Source organism: Rissa tridactyla, chromosome Z (genome assembly GCF_028500815.1).
Source record: "Rissa tridactyla isolate bRisTri1 chromosome Z, bRisTri1.patW.cur.20221130, whole genome shotgun sequence".
NCBI lineage: Eukaryota > Metazoa > Chordata > Aves > Charadriiformes > Laridae > Rissa > Rissa tridactyla.
In genome coordinates this window covers 11,306,571-11,327,630 of record NC_071497.1, presented here as the reverse complement: position 1 = coordinate 11,327,630, position 21,060 = coordinate 11,306,571, and the positions used below count along the sequence as shown (strand labels likewise).

Here is a 21,060-nt window from a genome sequence, read left to right as displayed (position 1 = left end):
ACACAGGATTAACCCAGATACTATTTTCAAAGGTTTCTCCACAGCAGATTTTAATAAACACTGATATGAAGTCCTTACACTCTACACTGACATCAACTACCTCAAAGCATTTGAGGCATGGGCTTCCTAGACAAGCCTGGTCTTTCTGACCTGAATTTATGTCTTGCATAGAATTAGTTGGATTCCACATAATTCGGGAGATAAACCATACTACAGAATCACAGAATCACAGAATGACAGGGGTTGGAAGGCGTTGGAGATCGTCTAGTCCAACCCCCTGCCACAGCAGGGTCATCCAGAGCAGCTTGCACTGGAACGCGTCCAGGCGGGTTTTAAATGTCTCCAGAGATGGAGACTCCACCACCTCTCTGGGCAGCCTGTTCCAGTGCTCTGCCACCCTCAAAGGAAAGAAGTTCTTCCTTGTGTTGAGATGGAACTTCCTATGTTCAAGTTCATGCCCATTACTGGGCATCACTGAAAAAAGACTGACCCCATCCTTCTGACACCCACTCTTGAAGTATTTATAAACATTCATAAGACCCCCAATAGTCTTCTTTTTTTCCAGACTAAAAAGACCCCAGTCGCTCAGCCTTAATATTAAACCTAGCATTTATGAAGAAAACAGATCACAGAATCATAGAGTCATTTAGAATCATTTGGAAATTGCTTGGAAAAGACCTTTAAGATCATTGAGTCCAACCGCTAACCTAGCACTGCCACATCCACTACTAAACTATGTCCCTAAATGCCACATCTACACCTCTTTTAAATACCTCGAGGATGGTGACTCAAACACTTCCCTGGGCAGTCTGTTCCAGTGCTTCACAACCCTTTCAGTGAAGAAATTTTTCCTAATATCCAATCTAAACCTCCCCTGATGCAACTATTGAGGCCATTTCCTCTCGTCCTGTTGCCTATTACTTGGGAGTAGAGACCAACCCCCACCTCTGTACAACCTCCTTTCAGGTAGTCGTAGAGAGCGATAAGGTCCCGCTCAGCCTCCTTTTCTCCAGGCTGAACAACCCCAGCTCCCTCAGCTGCTCCTTATAAGACTTATTCTCCAGACCCCTCACCAGCTTCATTGCCTTTCTCTGGACACGCTCCAGCACCTCACTGTCTTTCTTGCGGTGAGGGGCCGAAAAATGAACACTGTATTTGAGGTGGGCCTCACCAGTGCCAAGTACAGGGGGACAATCACTTCCCTAGTGCTACTCACCACACTATTTCTGATACAGGCCAGGATGCTGCTGGCCTTCTTGGCCACCTGGGCACACTGCCGGCTGTTAAACAATACCCCTAGATGCTTTTCCGCTCAGCAGCTTTCCAGACATTCCTCCCCAAGCCTGTAGCATTCATGGGGTTGTTTTGACTCAAGTGCAGGACCTGGCCCTTGGCCTTGTTGAACCTCATACTATTGGCCTCGGCCCATCCATCCAGCCTGTCCAGATCCCCCTGCAAAGCCTCTCTACCCTCAAGCAGGTCAACAGTCCAACCCAACTTGGTGTTGTCTGCAAACTTACTGAGGGTAGACTCGATCCCCTTGTCCAGATCATTGATAAAGACATTCAACAGAACCACTCCCGATACCAAGCCCTGGGGAACACCACTCATGACTGGCCACCAACTGGATTTAACTCCATTCACCACAACTATCTGGGCCTGGTCATCCAGCCAGTTTTTCACCCAGCGGAGAGTACACCTGTCCAGGCCATGAGCATCCAGTTTCTCTGGGATTATGATGTGGGAAACAGTGTCAAAGGCTTTACTAAAGTCTAGGTAAACAACAAGGCTTTACTAAAGTCTAGGTAAACAACATCCACTGCTTTCCCTCATCCACTAAGCGGGTCACCTTGTCATAGAAGGAGATCAGGTTTGTCAAGTGGGACCTGCCTTTCATGAACCCATGTTGACTGGGCCTGATCACCTGGTTGTCCTGTATATGCTGCGTGATGGCATTCAAAATGGTCTACACCACAACCTTCCCTGGCACCGAGGTCAGACTGACAGGCCTGTAGTTCCCTCGATCTTCCTTCAGGTCCTTCTTGTAGATGGGCATCATGTTTGCTAACCTCCAGTCAACTGGGACCTCCCTGGTTAGCCAGGCCTGCTGGTAAATAACAGAAAGTGACTTGACGAGCACTCCCGCCAGCTCCCTCAGTACCCTTGGGTGGATCCCATCTGGCCCCATAGACTTGTGTGTGTCTAAGTAGTAGGTCATTCACCCTTTCCCCTATGGGGGCTTTATTCTGCTCCCCATCCCTGTCTTCTAGCTCAGGGGTCTGGGTACTTAGGGAACAACTGGTGTCCTGGAGCAGCAGTCACCGTGACTACTTCAGCAAAAGCAACATACTTCTCCTCCCATGACAAGTGATGCCACTGAATGGAGAGGTAAAGAAGCTCCTATGGTATCTTGATGTTCATCCTTACACCCAGGTTTACAGACCTTAGTCTCCTGTGCTTTTAGCTGAGAAAGCTGCCATTTTAAATTTCTGTACCCTGATCTCCTCTTAGCTTCCCCTGTGATTACTGCTTTTGCTCCAGGCTGTAAGCTAAATAATAAAGGAAAATAGTTCATTTTCATGTGTGTCACTCTAGAAATCGGTGCAGCAAGACTGAACCTGCACAAGTGGCAATCAGCCTAGCAGGGCTGAAGTCAGTGCCAGTTTACACCAGCTGGGGGGCTGGCCTCACTGCACCACCTTGAAAGGTCTTACTTTTCGCTACGGGTGATGATAAAACTCAGTTTAGCAACAGCTATATCAAAATAAACCAGATGAAGTAGAAAATTGCCAGAATTGTCTTTCCAAAAGGCTGTGCTTAAAGCGTTCCATGCAAAAGCATAAATCAGTTAGCCTGGAAACAGTTAACATGATAGAGGAAGTCCTCAGCTTTGCAGCAAAAAAAAAAAAAAAAAAGAAGCAAGCATCATGAAGGCACTGGAAAGGCATCTAAGTGCCCTGCTGCATCAACCTACGGTCGTCAGAAGAAATGCTCCCTTGCCTGTAGTCAATGGCAGCCTGAATGAAACAGCAACTCCTGTTGCCCCACAGAAATGCAATCGCATCATTGACTGATAACACCAAAAACAATGCGTGACATTCACAGATTTATGGTGAACCTTATGGAACATTTCTGTAGGCTGCAATCAATTACTTGGGTTTAACTGCATCAAGTTTACCAGAAAATGAGGAATAGCTTACAGAACATGACGGCAGGGGCTTGGAGAGGCAGGAGAAGGATCCTGTCTATAGCATAACTTGAAGTCTGGTCTTCAAGTGCATGCGTGGGCAGAGGCGATATTCTGCGCACCATCTCCCCACGCAGGTGCACTGCTCACACACACACACACACGCACTATTGCACAAGAAACCTAAATATCATATTTTTAAAAACACAGCTCAGCTCACTTGCTGCAAGGACAAGCTGTCCAGTCCTGATCATCTTTCTCAGATATTATAATCACTGAAATTCCTCAGGCTCCCCTGCTGAACTAACCTAATGAGATTTGACCCACAAACACGTACTGGTTACAAAAAGATCACACGTATATTTTTTGTTCTTCTCTTTGCTATACACAAATGTAAAGACAAACTCTGATACTGACAGGAAGGATGAATGATAGAAATAACCAGGATGGCTTTCAAACGATGCTATCTGCAGCTGTCATGGAGTCCAACAGGGATGGGGGCTGCTCGGCACCCTGTTAAATATCAAGGTGCCTCTCCATGTAGACGCGCGCATATGCATCAACACCTTCCCCGTGTGTGCATACATGCCCTTTTTATTATGCCACGTACACCTAATAACTTCATCCTACAATTAAAGCTTTACACACGCACATACACGCATGCTAACTAACACCCTCTCTGCAACACACACACACAAAACCTAATGACAGGCACCAGAAAAATCCAACGCAGCTCTGCAGGCAGAAAGTGCTCACTGAAGCCATGCAGTGCACACCCAATCCACGGCGATTGGTGTCTTATCATTATGTATAATAAATAACAGCGTTTAATAATGACAGCACCGCCGTGCTGCCTGCGCTCCCACCCTTCCGACTCCATGCTCTGAAGCCGTTTCTGCAACATGGTCCTGTGCATGAAGCACACGGAATGAAAAGCAGGCAGGACACGATCACTGCAAGAGATAGGCTCCGGCAGTGAAAGCTGCTTCATGTCGGAGTGGGCTCTTCCCAGCTTTCAGACGTGTGATCTGCATGTCTAATAATGAACAGATTTAGTCAATCCATCATTTCTGGCATCAGTCCCTTACCTTGAAATGCTGCAGCTGAAGTATCTGGTCCTCAAGCTGTTGTCTCTTGCCTTCTATTTCTGTCTGCCTTTTCCTTTTCTCCTTGGAAAAATAATTTGAGAGAGAGAGAGAGAGAGAGAGATCTCGTTAGAGAAACGGAGGCTTTAAGGGTAGCAGATTCGTAAGAGCATGTAAGCAGTCAAAGGCATCTGTACAGATGTCACCAGTCCCATTTCACCTGCTCCTCTGCCTGCTGGTATGCAAACAGCAGTGTCCTGGGGAAGACGCCAGCCCCAGACTAGCCGGTCGCTCGCCAGCAGGAGAAATTCTCCTCACTCGCTCCCGGCAGCCGGAGCAGCAACAGAGTGCACAGTCCCAGAGGAGGGGAGAAAACAGGCATAACAGCTGAGAGGGAAGTTAAAGGGACAAAGATGTGTTTTTGCATTTGAGACGCTGGGTGTTCAAAAACACGGATTGCGTGGTGCAATGGTGTGACAGTGAGGCGACACGAAAGCAGTGGGTGGCATCACCGAGGAAGGGAGCTGGGTTGCACAACGCGTTTTTCCCTGGTGAGGTCAGTGGTAAGGCTTTCCCCAGGCTCAATGGCGAAAAGGTGCTTCTACCAGATTGCATGGGATTTACCTGCAAAGCAAATGGGATGGGTGGCCCCCAGCTGGCTTTGTTTAAAATTCAAGCCACTGGCACGCACCAGCAACTGGCCCTTACTGGCTCCCAGGAACTGGGCTGGCCAAGTGGCCGAGGACAGCATGGTCATTTCCACAGCTGAGGGTTTTCACGGTCACGCTCATGAACATGGCCACTGATCCGTGCCCAGGCTGTTCCCTTCAGCAGACTCTCTCAGGTGTTTCAAGAGGAGAACGCCCTGCTTTTCGCCCCTGCAACACTTTCCTCTTACGAAGGATCAACTGTTTGCCTTCTGTCAGCCTTCTGCACCTTGTGGGGAGAGATTCTCCTCACCCATCCCCAGCCCAGATCAGGTTCCCTCTCCTGGAGGTCTTTTCTCGTTGTAGATTTTGCAGCCAAGACAGAAATACTAAGTAGTAAATGGAGGCAGTCAAATAAACATAAAGCCTCAGTTTTTACGGGAAAAGCATTTTTTATTCCCTGCGTGTGAAAGCATGTTTTTGTTATTTAAATATTTCAGTATGTGTAAGGTTGGGCTTCAAGACATTTGAGCATTCCTTAAATCCCCAAAGTAATTTTTCTGTCTCATCTCTAGGTGCCCTACTGATGCTCAGGGAATTCTGTGCTTTCCAGGGATTTCAAACCTTCATGCCTCATCCTCAAGGGGCATACGATAAGATGCTGCCTATGCAGAAATTAATTGTATTTATATTGGACCTCAAACCAGGGCATTTGAGTGAAAGCATTACATTTACAAGGAAGATCAGGAAACTATTTTTTTTAATGCCAGGCTTACTCAAAACAGAGCAAAACATGGAGCTACCTAACTGTCTGCCGAAGAGTGAGACATCAGAACAGCGATGGGAGGGCTGGAGTAATGAACCCAGAAGAGGCAAAGTAGTCAAATGATGCACATGTCAAGCAGTTCTGTAATACACTGCACGCTCTTACATGATGATTATTTGTGTACATCTACATCTACACACACACACACACTCCCCACTGTCTGAAATACATAAGCATATCACTGCTGAAAAAAAATTATTCTGCTGCAGTTGTTTCAGAATAGCAAAATTGGCTGTTTGGATAACTAAAATGTCACCAACGGTGCCTGTCTTCAGCTGAAAACTTGACATCTCACTACTCTGTGCATGCAGGGGATAGTTTGCATTTCTGCACACACAAGCGTATAAAATTTATGCATGCACCTTTAAAAATCCTTCCTTATATAAAATTGATAGTCTGTGGATCATCCCTCCTATCACTTCTCCAATCCCCATCCCCCCATTGCATTTTTGAATGGAACGGGATATTGGATGGCTCAGGGATTAAAAAAACCCAACACTGTTCAGGGATCTCTTTTTTTTTCATTTTTCAGGGATCTAATTTTCTTCATTCATCGATATTAACAGCATACTTTGGAGACTGAAAAACAGAATTTGTTCTTTGCTATTTCCTCAAATAGCTGGTCAGCCATGGACCGGAATAAAGTAGTTCTAAAAGCCGTTTCAGTTAATGGCCTAATATTCTCAGCATAAGGATAATTCTGCCCTATTTAAGCCAAGCTGGCCAGATGACAGAATGTTTGGATTTCACATATGTAGGCATTAACACCCCACATCTGACACTTCATAGGCCAGCATAAGGCACCTACATCTTCAGTTAGCTGACCTACATTTGCATGTGTGTATATACATACACATGTTTTTGTATAGATATATGTGTTCTACCCTTCACAAAGACCTTCTTCATAAAGCACATGATGGAAATCACCACAGTACCTCTTCTGGCTGGTTGTGTCATGCTGTATAATGGATGTGACAAGACAGCCTTATAAAACATAGATGGAAACTTCTTTTCTTTGTGAGAAAGGGAAAGCACTTAGAGTATTTTCCCTGTAGGCAGCAACACAGCAGGCACTAAAATACTTGAACTACTTACTAACTAGTGGGCTTCTGTGGAGTTAAATTGGAATATTGCTCACATTTCTATATCACTGGCTTTCGGTCAGCCTGGCTGAATCCCTTTTACCCTCTGATTTTGTACCACAGCTATGGCTGAGGAGTATGATAGCAAAAGTATTTTCTTTTATCTGAAGATTGCGTGAATCGCAGCATTGGTAATTAGCTATTAGGATGTTTCACCTTCAGGTCACTAGATCACATTCCATTTAGGTTTCTCCCAGTCACTGAAGGCTGTGACTGTATGTGTTCCCGGTTCATATGGGCGTGCTCTGAAAAAATGGCTGACAAAAATCACACTGAAATCAGCATATCAAGGATTTTAGACATTCAGTAGATGAAACGCACTTAAGGAGGCTCCTGATCAGCAAAGTCGTAAAGCAGTGCTTTACTGAAAAAACTGGGATGTAAAGCACATGCCTACACCTGAGCATTTATTAAGGCACTTTTCTAGGTTGAAGCCAGTAAATGTTCCTCATTACTCTGTTCGTGTACTTATCTTTATCTATATAAAGATTAAAAAAATAATCTTCAAGAAGTAACCCCCAAGAGCAACCCTGATCTCCTCCCCGGGGGCAAGGATGCGTGGAGCTTGAGCCACAAGGGGAAGGCAGGAGCCAGGAGGATGCTTGAGTGTATAAAGGATGACTGGATTTTGTACAGTTCCTGCATCTTTTGAGGGGAGTAGTGAAAACTGTTGGCTGGGATGTCAAACACAAATACACACAGTTTCTTGAAGCTATTCTGTGGGCACCAAGTGGTTGGTTTTGGTTGGTTTTTTTGTGTTTTTTTTCCAAGAAATGAAGGAATTTTAGAAACTAGGTTGAAAAGAGGTGGAGAAAACAGGCACTGAAGCCAGGTTTACTGTGAATGTCGTAGGTCTAAAAGAAAAGATTTTAACCTATTTAAGATGTGCTGCTTTCGTAAGAATACAGGTAATCATCACCTTTCCAAAATGGTAGAGGAATACCATTTGGGAGGTACACTCAGGACACTCTGAATATTTGGGATATTCATGAGTTAAATAAGATTTAAACATTACATCCCTCCCTTCTCTAAAAATACTAGGAAAATGGGAGAGTGAAAGTACTTGATTTTTTTACTCACAGACCCAAATGATGGGAAAAGAACATAGGTCAAATGGCAAGGTTACTCACATCCTGAAATCTCTTCAATGAAAAATGAGATTTGCACTCAGGCATTCACATGTGGATGTGCAACATGGGAACCACAAATTTATTTCCTTTATCAAGAAGCTTAATTTCGGAAAGGAAGCAATTGCTTATTAGTGGTAAAGGTGGCCAGTGCCACTTTTCTGTCGCTAAAACCTGAATAAATCAGATACTCTGTAAGAACCCGTTCCCTTGGAAGAGAGAGAGGTGTCGGGAGGACCCAATGGGGATCTGTAAAATCCTGAATGGGGGCATGGAGATAGACAGTGGGCATCTACTGCTCACTCTGTCTTCCCCTGTAAGAAAAAAAGGGGTATCAAACGAAACTGGTGGGGACAGGTTTCAAGCCAAGGCAGCGTTCCGCTGTGGAAATCCCTGTCTCAGGATGCTGTGGGTGCTAAAGCTGATGGGGGTGCCAGGGGAGCATGTGGACAGTTAGAGAGAAGGAACACTGTGAGGGTTACTACACAAACTGAAATTACATCTGGTGCAGGAAGCCCCTGAACCACTGTTGGTTTTGAGGGTGTTTGCTAAATTTTTGAATGCTTGCCCTTCTCTCACGCTCATCCCACCACCACTGATTTTTCATTCACCAGAGAATGGGTGCAGGATTTTTGTCTGAATTTTGTGTGTTACATTTGATCAAAATAACCTACAGCTTAGTATCAGACTTGTCAAACTGTCCCAGTCAAAAAAACCTAACCAACCACAACCCAACAACAATGAAATAGAACACCCCAAACCCAAAGCAAACATATGACCTTGAGAAAAACAAGCTATACCAAAATGCTTCTCTGTGACACTGCAGTCACAGAATACTTCAATTTTCCATTACTAAATCATTTTTTCTCTTGTTTAGAAATCTGCCTGCACAGTGTGGGAAGTGATACAGAGATTATTCAGCTCACAGAGTCGTAACTGCGGAGAAACATGCACCTCTAAAGCCATGTAAATCCTTGGGGCAGTGAGGCCTTGGTAAAGACCTTTATTCCCCTCGCGCTGGCAGAAGCACCGGATTTCTCTGGTTTAAAGCCATCACAGACACGTGCAGAAAGCACTTCATGGGGTAGCACAGAAACTAAATGCAATTTGATTGACCTCATTGGGAAAATAGATGCCCAAATCTGATGGCAGGTACAGGCTTATGGTACAGGTATCGAGAAAAACATGGTGGGGAAAAAAAAAATCCCTGACACAACAAAAAACTTGACAGGGATCTTGTGACCCTTGAAAAGATGGGTAGCACGACACTGGTAGTTTCAGTGAAGAGGTTTCCTATTGGCTTCATCCTGCACGCCAAGCAAGTGTCCAGCCCACCACGGAGGAATGGGTGCTGTCAAACAAACAAATCCAAACAAATGCACCCAAAAATGGCACAGGTTGTGGAAAATTATAGTCTGCTTCAAAGCAAGGAAAACAGTTACAAAGAATTGCCTTCAAAGAATCACGTGAATTTCTTCAGCAAGACACTATTTTCTCCACTCTGCACAGTTGGCAGATATTATTCCCTGTTTATTTAAAGATCACAGATTTTTAGGGCAGCAAGTAAGGAAACAAACAAGCAAAAGAGCTGCTGACACCTCATTTTTCTGTTGCCAGTTCAGGGACATCCAGAACTCTAGGGGAAAAGGAGCATCTGGGTTCTGCTAACGATTCCAACTTGCAGTTAGCATAATCCCAAGAAATCACTCCTTGTGGAAACTGAAAATTTCACCAGGGTGGTAGTTTAAATGACCATCCTCACTGTGGTGACATCACATCTCTCAGCACTGAAATCAAATCTATAAATTTGTTTCCTCTTTTGTGGTTCAACTGTAATGGTTCACAGGAAAGAAAATACTAAGACAGACAGGAGGCTAATTTTCTCCCTTTTTTTTTCTTTCTTTTTTTTTTTCCCTTCCTTTTTTTCCCCACCCGCTTCATTCCTGCTGGGTCAATTGTTTTATTTTCCTGTTGAGTTTGAAGAGTGGGAAACTCTCCTGACAGCAACCATCCCTACCAGTTGCAATGATGCAGCCCGGTACTGGCAGCACTTTGCAAAATGCAGTGCTAAACATTTGCTGCTGTTGTAAACAGCATACAATAGAAATCACAGCACCAGAAGGGGCAGGATGCAGAACTGAAGCAGAGACACTGTTACAGCAGAATAAACATGCCTAAAATGTTGGTGGCAGGATGCCTGCTCCTTTTGGATCATCAATGCCCACTTTCAATACTTGCTGCCAGTACAAGAAGGTGGAGCCCGTCATCCTGCCAAGTGTATCAAACTAGATCACCATATGCACTGGCATGACTGTGCTTGGTGAAAATCTTGTTGTTATGGGTAGCCACACAGCCTCCGTAATTGCGAGCTGGAGGCTTGTCCGGTCTCCTGTTTCGAGCACTGGGAAATATGTGTTGTTTCAGATTATGGGAAATGACTCCTCCCGCAGCTCCTCTCCTAACCCTGCTCCCAGCAGAACCACAGTCTTGTGGTTCTGTGCTTGTCTGTTTCCAAGGTCCATTTTTCTCTGCAGTTACACCAATAACGACACATAAGTGTAAGCTATTGGCTTTGCTTCTTTAGGCATTCTCCTGCAAGACCCTCTCTGCTCCAGTTGCCTGAAATCCGTGGCCACCTGGCTAAGCTTTGTTTCACTTAAAACATGAGTCAGGGACAATTTCCCTGCATCTGCATACTGGAATCCAGCTTCTGAACTTATGAAAAATGCACTCTGTGCTCCCATGTAGCATTTAAAAAAACGCCATCCTTTTCTGCCTAAATTCTCCCTGTGTAGGAGGTTTATTACTCAAAGCCAGATTCATGATTTCAAATGTCCTAAATACCTCGGACCTTGGTGGCTCACTTTGCTGGACCCTCTCCATACCTGAACAAAGTGAATTGTACGCTGTAGAGTTCTAGGTGGGATGCAGGGACAGAAAGAGTACAAGGTGCTGCTTTAATGCTTTCCCTGTATCTTCCATATACCCACATATCTTATGAAAAAGCCATGTCCATTTCTGTCGCTCCAAGCAACAAGAAGACGGGTTATTTAGGAATGAACAACAGGAGTTCCCAATTGCACAGGTGGAGCAGATAAATCCCTGAGGGGAGCAGGTGAAAACCACCTAAAAGATAAGGTCTGGGTTTAGCTCCCTTCCTCATGCTTGCTCTTTCCATGGTTGCATGCACAGCAGGAAGCCAAGGAGAGATTTGAGACAAGGTGAACAGTTAATGATCAGGCATGCCCTCCACCTCCTCTCTTGTGAAACTGGTTTAAACTGGAGATTGCTGTTACAAGGGTTGATTCCCATTGAATAGACAGCTTGCCACAGCATGCAGGAAATGTCTTGGCATGTTGATTTTGGACACAGAACAGACTTAATTCACAGAGGCAGACCCTGGTGAGGGAGTGAGTAGAAAAGCCTGGAATTTACGGAAATGCTTTGTTTCTCATACATTGAACAGGTTCCTGCTAAGGGGAAGGCAAATCACTTGCAGAGAGCTGAACCCTCATTATGAAGAAAGAAAATGCCCTCAGCCCAGAAATACACTGGCTTTCATGGCATCCTGGCACCCTTTACTCCAGTAGTGTCAGACAAGTTATTTCCTTATGTACAAGAACGGAGTGGTTTGAGAGAGATAAAGAGATATAGCTCCCTGTAACCAACTTAAGTGTTTGCAGTAAAGGAGCAAATGTTTCTTTCTGCTCTGCAGCCCCCTTTCTTTTCTGAGAAAGAAAAAGCTGGTTTTGTCACTTGCATGCAAAATAACAATTCTTGCTCTGATGGGGAAGATGCGCTTGCAAAATTAGTTTTCTCCTTTTCATCTAACACTTGCATGATGTCAAAGGATGGGTCTCTCCTGTGCTGACCTGCTAAAGAAAATAGAGTAGTTCTGCCTCCACGTGTGCGTTGCCCACAACCCAGGTTGAAGTAAGAGAACTGTAAGAGTCATCCTGTGTGTTTGGGACAACGAAGGAGGACTTCATCCACACTGAGCTTCTGAATGTGAACATTTCATGACTGCCACAAGCCTGCTGCTAATGTCATACCTGAAACTATGCAGGTGCAGGACAAAGCTGTCCAAGATGAGAAAGGATCCTCTCTGGTGAAGACAACAATCTGCTAAAGGGTTGCAGGAAAAACTTCATCTGCCCTGCACGCTTTTAATTATAGCTCCCTGGTCACTGAATGCAACCACCACGATGCACACAGACAATGACCACTTAATTAAAATCACCATGCATCTCAAACAACAAATAAAGGATGGCACTGCTCCCAGAACAACAGCTCTTAATGAAAAGTGATGAACGCGGGAAGGAATTTCCTTTTGAAAAACTCCCTCGTTAACACTTTGAAAGGGGACACAATGGAAAAATGTCTCATTGAGATGGTGAAGTAAATTTATTTTAGGAGAAAACATGGTTCCTCTGATATCCCATGGGGAAATTCCCACTTTGATGGAGCAGTCATCCCCATTTTGATACAACCAAGATTTTACCTGTAATATTCTCCTTTCACTGGATGGTACTGGGTCACTGGAAGCAGCGTTTCAGGTCTAAGACAACCCATGTACATTTTTGACTGGGCCACCACCATAATGAGTCCTTGAAGTGGTTGGCTTTGCTTCTTTCCTCCCATGTCTGAACTGAAACCGGACATGGGCTGAGATCCACAGATGCTGCTTCCCTTGTGTCACTGACAGGAATTAAGACACACTTTCCTATGCATTACAATTTGATCAAGGGTGTCAGGCTCTTAAACGGCTGCTAAGAGGTGATCGGGGCATTGGAGTTTGAGTATCTTTTCTGGGAGATGTGGCAGTGAATCAAACCGATGACCTATGAATGCCAGATTCACACCCCTTATTACCTCTATATCAGCATTTCTCTACAAACTTACAAGTTTTTACACCAACCCTGAAAAAGGGTAAGAGCTCAGGACCACCTGACTCCTGTAGTGAACTTCTCTGAGGCATCAATTATTTCTGGAAAATGCTCAAAAGACTGTACAGGGCACACTGTTAGTACAAATCATTAAATAGATTTATCCATTATTCTGAATACCAGTCATAAATGATAGGCAGCTGAACTTCATTACCTGGCATCTGCTTCAGCTAACCTCCAAGGTCATGTCTATTGCTTGCTAGCACTGACCTTGTTCTACTGCAGCCTGAGCTGGATGGCAAATTTAGTGTCTCCATCTGGCAAATTATTTTTCTTCCTAAAAATAAAGTCACATTTTCTAAATAATGTTACATCGAACAAATTCTATAACTTCTATTTTCTCTAGAACACCAGCAAAATTCTGAAAGAAGCAACTTTTTATCAACTATATTTTCCTGTATTTTTCTTAAAAATATATTTTGGTTAAAGAATGTTAAGCAGGCTTTGATCTAAGTTTTCATTCATAAAAATATACAACAAGGAGTTTTCTTTAGGCTGAATAGACCACTTGTAGAAAACCAGTTCATTAACTCTCCCTACTTTCATGTTGCCACTAATTGGCCTTGGTTTAAATCCATGCTGTTCAACGTACATCCTTTCACTGTTTGTTGCTGAAAAGGAGAAAGACAGGATTTGGTCAGTGTGGGCTTAAATTAATCATATTTCCACATCTCCAATGAAAAGTGCATGTCTCTTTTTTACCCTTCTGTCCCATACACTCTCAAATATCTCTTCAAGCTGCCAAACAGGGCGTTGTAAAACTTGGGGAAACATGTCTGATTGCAGCAAGACGCTGAATGTGCATGAAAACACCTATACAGGGCTGATCTTGACCTAGAAAAGGTGCGTAAGACTATGAAAACTATTAAGGAATTTCTAACTTTTGCATTAAGCAATTAAAAATAAATCACAAGGTTTTTAAGTCAAGGCATCCAAGCTGAAGCTGTGATACCTGATGCTGGTTTCCTCGTAAGCAATTGCCTAGTGAGGATCTCTATGTGCTATTTTTCACTCTGTGAGAACTTAGATCAGAATCACCAAGGCTGTGTTTTCCCTCTTTATCCAGTTTAATCACACATATGACAGGCATCTCCACTTCAAGAAACTTAAACTTCCCCAGGACACAGCATATTAAATGGGAAGAAGAAATTGGATTTTCTGCAGTGGGAAGGGAACAAACTGGTCTGGCTGGTCAGCACAGAGCAATGGCCAGGACCCATAGGGACGACACTGGTGCTAATTCTGGTACTTGAATCACATCCAGATTTTCGCTTGTTATTTTCAAAGTAATGCTAGAAAAGACCCAAATGAAGGAATTAATATATAGAGCTGGGCTTTGTGCTTTAATCCTTACAGTCTGGCTGGATTAGCCAATTATTTCAGAGTCTCAATGCCCCACATCAAAATGTTTTTACTGAGGCTTCCTCCCTTTGCGTGGCAGCTTGCCTGCCGGCACAGAGGCTGTCAGTGCCGACCCGCATGGCACCGCGCCGGATCTCCTGGGGTCGCAGGGCCGTGTTTAGCAGCTCTACTCTACAGGGCTCCTCTGCTGCTGAAAAGCGCTTCTTGTCATTTGCGAGACAAAGTTGTTAGCTCAAAACCCCGTCTTTAAGCTTTTGTCTACCATTGGTCATGAGCGAAGGATACCCACATCATCGGATGCTCAGGGATTGGCTGATATGAGTTGCAGCTGCCGGTGTGTTTGGGGTCTAACCTCTACATTCAGGAAGGGAAATGCTGCCTTGTTTTACACTGAAAAGAAAGAGGGAGACAAACTTCCCTATAAGCACAGGGGGATGCAATTGGGAGCCTGAGTCTTGCCACCTTCCAGCTGTCAGCATCCTCTCAAACTTGCGATGCTGAGCCCCGGAGCCTGATGGGGCTGCTGGACATGCCATCTCTGCCTCCTCTGAAGTCCATTGGGAGAGTCATGTTACTCCACGATGGGACCTTAGGGAGACCAAAGCCCATAAATGACAAACACGATCGTGACTGAGAGGGCGGATATATCTATCTGCTTGGCAAAAAAGCATGCTTGGTGTGTGATCTAGGTATGCTAAAAATCCTACCCAGCCTTGGCCTTGGCGTCTTGCCTACGCAGCACATAAAAGAACTGGCTTCATCTCCAACCAGCTTACTTCTGGAAAGCTTATTTAATCTGACAGGTGTGGGATCACATGCTTCAACACTGAACCTTAGCAGTATGTGGGAGGCATTACTGCTATGTCATTCCTTTAGGTCAGGCATCCCAATGCTCGCTGCGTGAATAGGAACAGTTGGGACACTATGCTATGGATTGCATAAGAAATTAATCTGCCAGCCTTCTCCCTGTACCATCAAAGGCAGAGACAAACAGATCCCACAGCAGCTTCTCGCCACCAGCGTGTCGCCTTTAGTAAGGAGGAACAGGTAAGCACGTGAGGCCCGCGACGTGTGTCCGCTTGTCTCTCCATGGATGGGTTAGCTGCAGGTCCTTGAGGCAGGGTGCTCACAGCTGCAGGTCACAGTGGCTTTGGGCAGGACGCAGAGGCATGCACAGTGTCAGTCTGCTGCGCTGATGCGGGAGACCGGCGGCAGTGCAGCAAGAGCGCAGACTGGGTCTGACAGCTTTGATGCTTGGCTCCAGAACCTGGATCCATTTATAGATGGGCAAATTTCTGCTGTGCTGCCAAAGGTTCCCTCCCTTCAGAAAACTGCCTGCATTTCTCTGTGATTGGCATTCCTGCTGTGAGGTATATCTGGGAATTCACAGCCTCAAGGTCATCTCAGCGACCCACACAACTGCTGCGTGGTTTTTGCAGGTTTGCCTGCACAGGTGCTCAGGGTGTGTTGGGCGGGTTGAAATAACAAAGTCTGTACAGTCTGGGTGAATTTCACACTCAGCTGACACACCTGACAGGCTTATAAAACTGTGAACCATTTGAATGGCTTATTAAACAGCAAACAGCGCGTGAAAATCACCTAAACATGCGGATACCAGAAGAAGCTTCAGGGATGCGGGTTGATTCCTGCCTCTTCCAGCCTGCATCCTCCATTCAGAGCAATATGAACTCTCCTTCTGAACCCCAACAGGATGCCACATGGGTACTGCTTAACTGCTCCTGTGCAACTCCTCTGTCATTGCCTGGGTCTTCTGGAGACCTCTGTGCAAAGGAGGTCTTATTATTTTATAGCCTCGGATTTTGGAATAGCTCCTCTCCTCCTTCCATTGGGCATTTCCACCAGTTTTACTCTTCTGTTAGCTTGAAAATGCATCTCTGCAGCAATTACTCCCAGGAAGCTGAAGGAGGGAGAGGATACAACTGCAGATAGGTTCCCCTCCCAAAAGTCATATTCTTTCTTCCTCCTATCGTTACTCCATCCTGACATACAGGACACACCTGATCTTCCTCAAAGAAGGTCAGATCCTTCTCTGAGGCTGCCCCAGGAGGTTTATCACCCTTCCTTCAGGCTTTATCTTTTTAAGATGGGTAGCTTAGTCACCTCCAGGGATTTAGGCAACATAAAGTTGGTCAATAGTCATCACCTGCTGCTGTCTTCAAACTGTTGCTCTGCACATCCCTGTAGGAGTCCCTGGTGAAGGATTTGTTTTGATTCAGGTCTGTGCGAAATGCATATTTCTCTTTACTCAGCTCCTGGATTTAAGGTGCAAAATACAGCTTATGGGCAGGTTGCGATATTTTATATGGCTTCTACACTCTGATCTCCTGCAGGAGCTCGTAGAAGAAGCGAAGGTCTGATCTCCTAAGCTGTCTGTGCCGTTGAAGCCATAGCACAGCAGAGCCAGCAGGGTCCGAGGAACCCACCCCACCGCCCCTCCCTGCATCCTCTCTTTGGCCTGAAAGACATCCACAAGGAAGCTCTCTGGCCTTTTAAATGGAAAGACCTTAAGAAACATGCTCAAAAGGCAAAAGATGTTGGAGGATGTTGGCCAAGAGAGACGGAAAGCGCTACATAAATTCAAGCACCTGCCCCTCTAACCCTAGTGTAAGGTCACTTTGTCACTGAATTCAACATACTATTTGCTCCACACATGCTAAATTAAATCAACCACTCTTGTGTGTGCTCCCTGCATTTAACATCATGATCATAAATTTGAGAAGTAAAAAGCTATCTTGCTCCATAAACCACATTTAATGGGATCTGCCCTTGATGGCCAGGTTGCTCCACAGTTTCTTGGGCAATGCTGGCTTTGTCTTGGCAGAACTGACTCGGCCAGCATATGGAGCAGAGATATGTCATTTCTGGACATGTTACTGGCAAACTTCCTCAGGGATACTCTATTACATTTGTAAAGTGCTCATATTGTCTCTTTTTTCAGCTAGAGGTAAAGGAAAAAGGAGAGACATACAGGGACAACAACAGCTCCCTACCTATCTAATGGGGAACATTTGCCAGAATAAGGTGAGAATCAAAACTAATGTTTTTATTTGTTTCAAACTAAGCTAAAACCAGCTTTGCTGAGAAACACCCAGTGTTTTTCATTTCTTCATGTTTTCAAGAAAACTGCTGGCTCTCCATTGAACTACTTGCATCTTCAACACAAAGCTAATTACAGTTTGATCTTTGCAGGGACCTGCAGGAGGGGTTGTAAAACCAACACCCATGGTCCACTAAGAAACAACATACCCAATGCTTTCCCAGGGATTACAGGAGAGTCTGGGAAGAGTGCTAGGAATTTATTTCCAGGTACAGAAGAGAGGATGAAAAATCCCCCTCCTCTGGGCATTAGTAATTGTGTGATATCCCACAGGGAAGTCAGCTGCCTCCTTGGGGCCAGAATTAAGGACATACGGAGGAAACTCCCTTCCCTGGTCCAGTCATCAGATTACTATCCGCTACTGATATTTCAGGTAGGCAGTGACGAAGTAGGTACCAGAAGTCTGAGGGCAATGAAGAATGACTTTAGGGCCCTGGGACGGCTGGTTAAGGGATCGGGAGCACAAATAGTGTTCTCCTCTATCCCACCATTTGCAGGGGTAGACGAGGGGATAAATAGGAGGAGCCAGCAAATTAACTCCTGGCTCCGCGACTGGTGCGTCCGGCAGGACTTTGGCTTTTTTGAACATGGGCTGATCTACAGGAAACCAGGCATGCTGGCATCAGGCAGGGGAAGCCTAACCCGAAGGGGAAGAAAGAGACTGGGACAAGAATCAGCAGGGCTTATCCATAAGGCTTTAAACTAGGTTTGATGGGGGATGGGGACGAAACCAGGATCACAAAAGTGGTGCCTAGGAGCAACATAGCAGTGCTCATGGGTAAAAGTGATAGCAAGGTCTTGCAGCCTGTCTCAGCGATGGTGGGGGATAGTGAATTGTGTGGCAGCATAGACACAAGGAGTAGTGATAATTTGGTAACTACAGTAGTGTCCGAGAATGATCAGGTGCAAATCAGGGCCTGTACCCCCAAGAAAGTGGCAGGACAATTAACCCAACTGAAGTGCATCTACACTAATGCACGCAGCATGGGGAATAAGCAGGACGAGCTGGAGGCCATCGTGCAGCAGGGAAACTATGATGTGGTTGCCATCACGGAAACGTGGTGGGAAGACACACACAAGTGGAGTGCTGTAATTGATGGCTACCAGCTTTTCAGAAGAGATAGGCAAGGGAAGAGAGGTGGTGGGGTGGCCCTCTATGTTAGGGGCGGTTTTGAATGTCTAGAACTCAACAGTGTGAATGACAGTGTTGAGTGTGTATGGATAAAAATCAAGGGGAAGGCCAACAAGGCAGATATCATGATGGGAGTTTGTTATAGACCCCCTAATCAGGATGTAGAAACCGATGAAGTATTCTATAAGCGGCTGGCAGAGGTCTCGCGATCATCTGCCCTTGTCCTTGTGGGGGATTTCAACTTCCCGGATGTCCGCTGGGAATACTACACAGCAGAGAGGGAACAGTCCTGGAGGTTCCTGGAGTGTGTGGAAGACAACTTCCTAACACAGCTGGTGAAGGAACCTACTAGGGGAAGTGCCCTACTGGACCTACTGTTTGTTAACAGAGAAGGTCTTGTGGGGGATGTAAAGGTTGGAGGTCGTCTTGGGCAGAGTGACCATGAAATGACAGAGTTTTCAATTCTTGGTGAAGGGAGGCGGGGAGCCAGCAAAATTGCCACCTTGGATTTCCGAAGGGCAGACTTTAGCCTGTTTAGGAGCACGGTTGAGAGTGTCCCTTGGGAGGCAGTTTTGAAGAGCAAAGGTGCCCAGGAAAGCTGGTCATACTTCAAGCAGGTGCTCTTAGAAGCACAGGTGAAGGCCATCCCCATGTCCCGAAAGACGAGCCGACGGGGAAGAAGGCCAGCCTGGCTAAATAGAGAGCTTTGGCTGGACCTCAGGAAAAAAAGGAAAGCTTACATTCTCTGGAAAAGGGGCTTAGCAACTTATGAGGATTATCAAGATATAACAAAGCTATGCAGGGGGAAGATTAGAAGGGCCAAAGCTCAATCAGAACTCAGCTTGGCCACTGCAGTTAAGACAACAAGAAGAGATTTTTCCAGTATATCAACAGAAAAAGGAAAACTAGGGAAAATATAGGTCCACTGATGAATGAGACGGGTGCCCTAGTGGTGGAAGACACAGAGAAGGCAGAGTTACTGAATGCCTTCTTTTCTTCGGTCTTCACTGATAAAGCCGTCCCTCACGCATCCCATACCCTGGAGGCAAGGGGGGAGGTCTGGAGAGAGGAAGATTTTCCCTTAGTTGAGGAGGACCGGGTCAGAGACCACTTGGCCAATCTGGACATTCATAAATCCATGGGCCCTGACGGGATGCACCCGCGAGTGCTGAGAGAGCTGGCAGATGTTATCACTAGACCACTCTCCATTGTCTTTGCAAGGTCATGGGGAACAGGAGAGGTGCCTGAGGACTGGAGGAAGGCTGACATCACTCCAATCTTCAAAAAAGGCAAGAAGGAGGACCCAGGGAACTACAGGCCGGTTAGTCTCACCTCTGTCCCTGCGAAGGTAATGGAGCGACTCATTCTGGATGTCGTCTCCAAACACATTGAGGAACAGGAAGTGATTGGAAGTGGTCAGCATGGATTTACCAAGGGTAGATCATGCTTGACCAATCTGATAGCTTTCTATGATGTTATAACGGGTTGGCTGGATGAGGGGAGAGCCGTAGATGTCATCTACCTTGACCTTAGCAAGGCTTTTGACACTGTCTCCCATAACATCCTCATTAGGAAGCTGAGGAAGTATGGGCTAGACGAGGTGACAGTGAGGTGGATTGAGAGCTGGCTGAGTGACAGAACTCAGAGGGTTGTGATCAGCGGCACAGAGGCCAGTTGGAGGCCTGTAACGAGTGGTGTCCCTCAGGGGTCAATACTTGGACCAATTTTGTTCAATATATTCATTAGTGACCTAGATGAGGGGACAGAGTGTATCCTCAGCAAGTTTGCTGATGATACCAAGCTGGGAGGGGTGGCCGACACTCCAGAGGGCCGTGCTGCCATCCAGCGTGACCTGGACAGGCTGGAGAGCTGGGCAGAGAAGAACCTAATGAGGTTCAACAAAAGCAAGTGTAGGGTCCTGCACCTGGGAAGGAAGAATGCCAAACACCAGTAAAGGTTAGGGGCGGACATGCTGGGAAGCAGCTCTGAGGAGAAGGACCTGGGGGTCCTGGTAGACAGCAAATTATCCATGAGCCAGCAGTGTGCCCTTGTCGCCAAGAAGGCCAATGGCATCCTGGGCTGCATAGGGAAGACTGTGGCCAGTAGGTCGAGGGAGGTCATTCTCCCCCTCTACTCTGCACTGGTGAGGCCACAACTGGAGTACTGTGTCCAGTTTTGGGCTCCCCAGTTCAAGAGGGACAGGGAACTACTGGAGCGAGTCCAGCGTAGGGCAACCAAGATGATTATGGGACTGGAGCACCTCCCTTATGAGGAAAGGCTGAAAGAGCTGGGACTCTTTAGCCTGGAGAAGAGAAGGTTGAGGGGGGACCTGATTAATGTTTACAAGTACCTAAAGGGTGGGTTTAAGGAGGACGGAGCCAGGCTCTTTTCAATGGTTCCCAGCGACAGGACAAGGGGCAATGGGCACAAGCTAGAACATAGGAAGTTCCGTTCAAACACACGGAAAAACTTCTTTACGGTGAGGGTG

At 45.8% G+C, this 21,060-nt stretch overlaps 1 protein-coding gene across 3 annotated transcripts in view; it reads right to left on the bottom strand.

Moving 5' to 3' along the window:
* The window catches only part of PALM2AKAP2 (PALM2 and AKAP2 fusion), a 278,279-nt gene that overhangs the window by 224,487 nt on the left and 32,732 nt on the right, over window positions 1-21,060 (bottom strand). For all 3 annotated transcript variants that reach the window (XM_054186713.1, XM_054186715.1, XM_054186716.1), the window contains exon 2: window positions 4,276-4,356. In XM_054186713.1, the coding sequence (XP_054042688.1) occupies window positions 4,276-4,356 (81 nt within the window). The remainder of the gene's footprint in view (window positions 1-4,275; window positions 4,357-21,060) is intronic.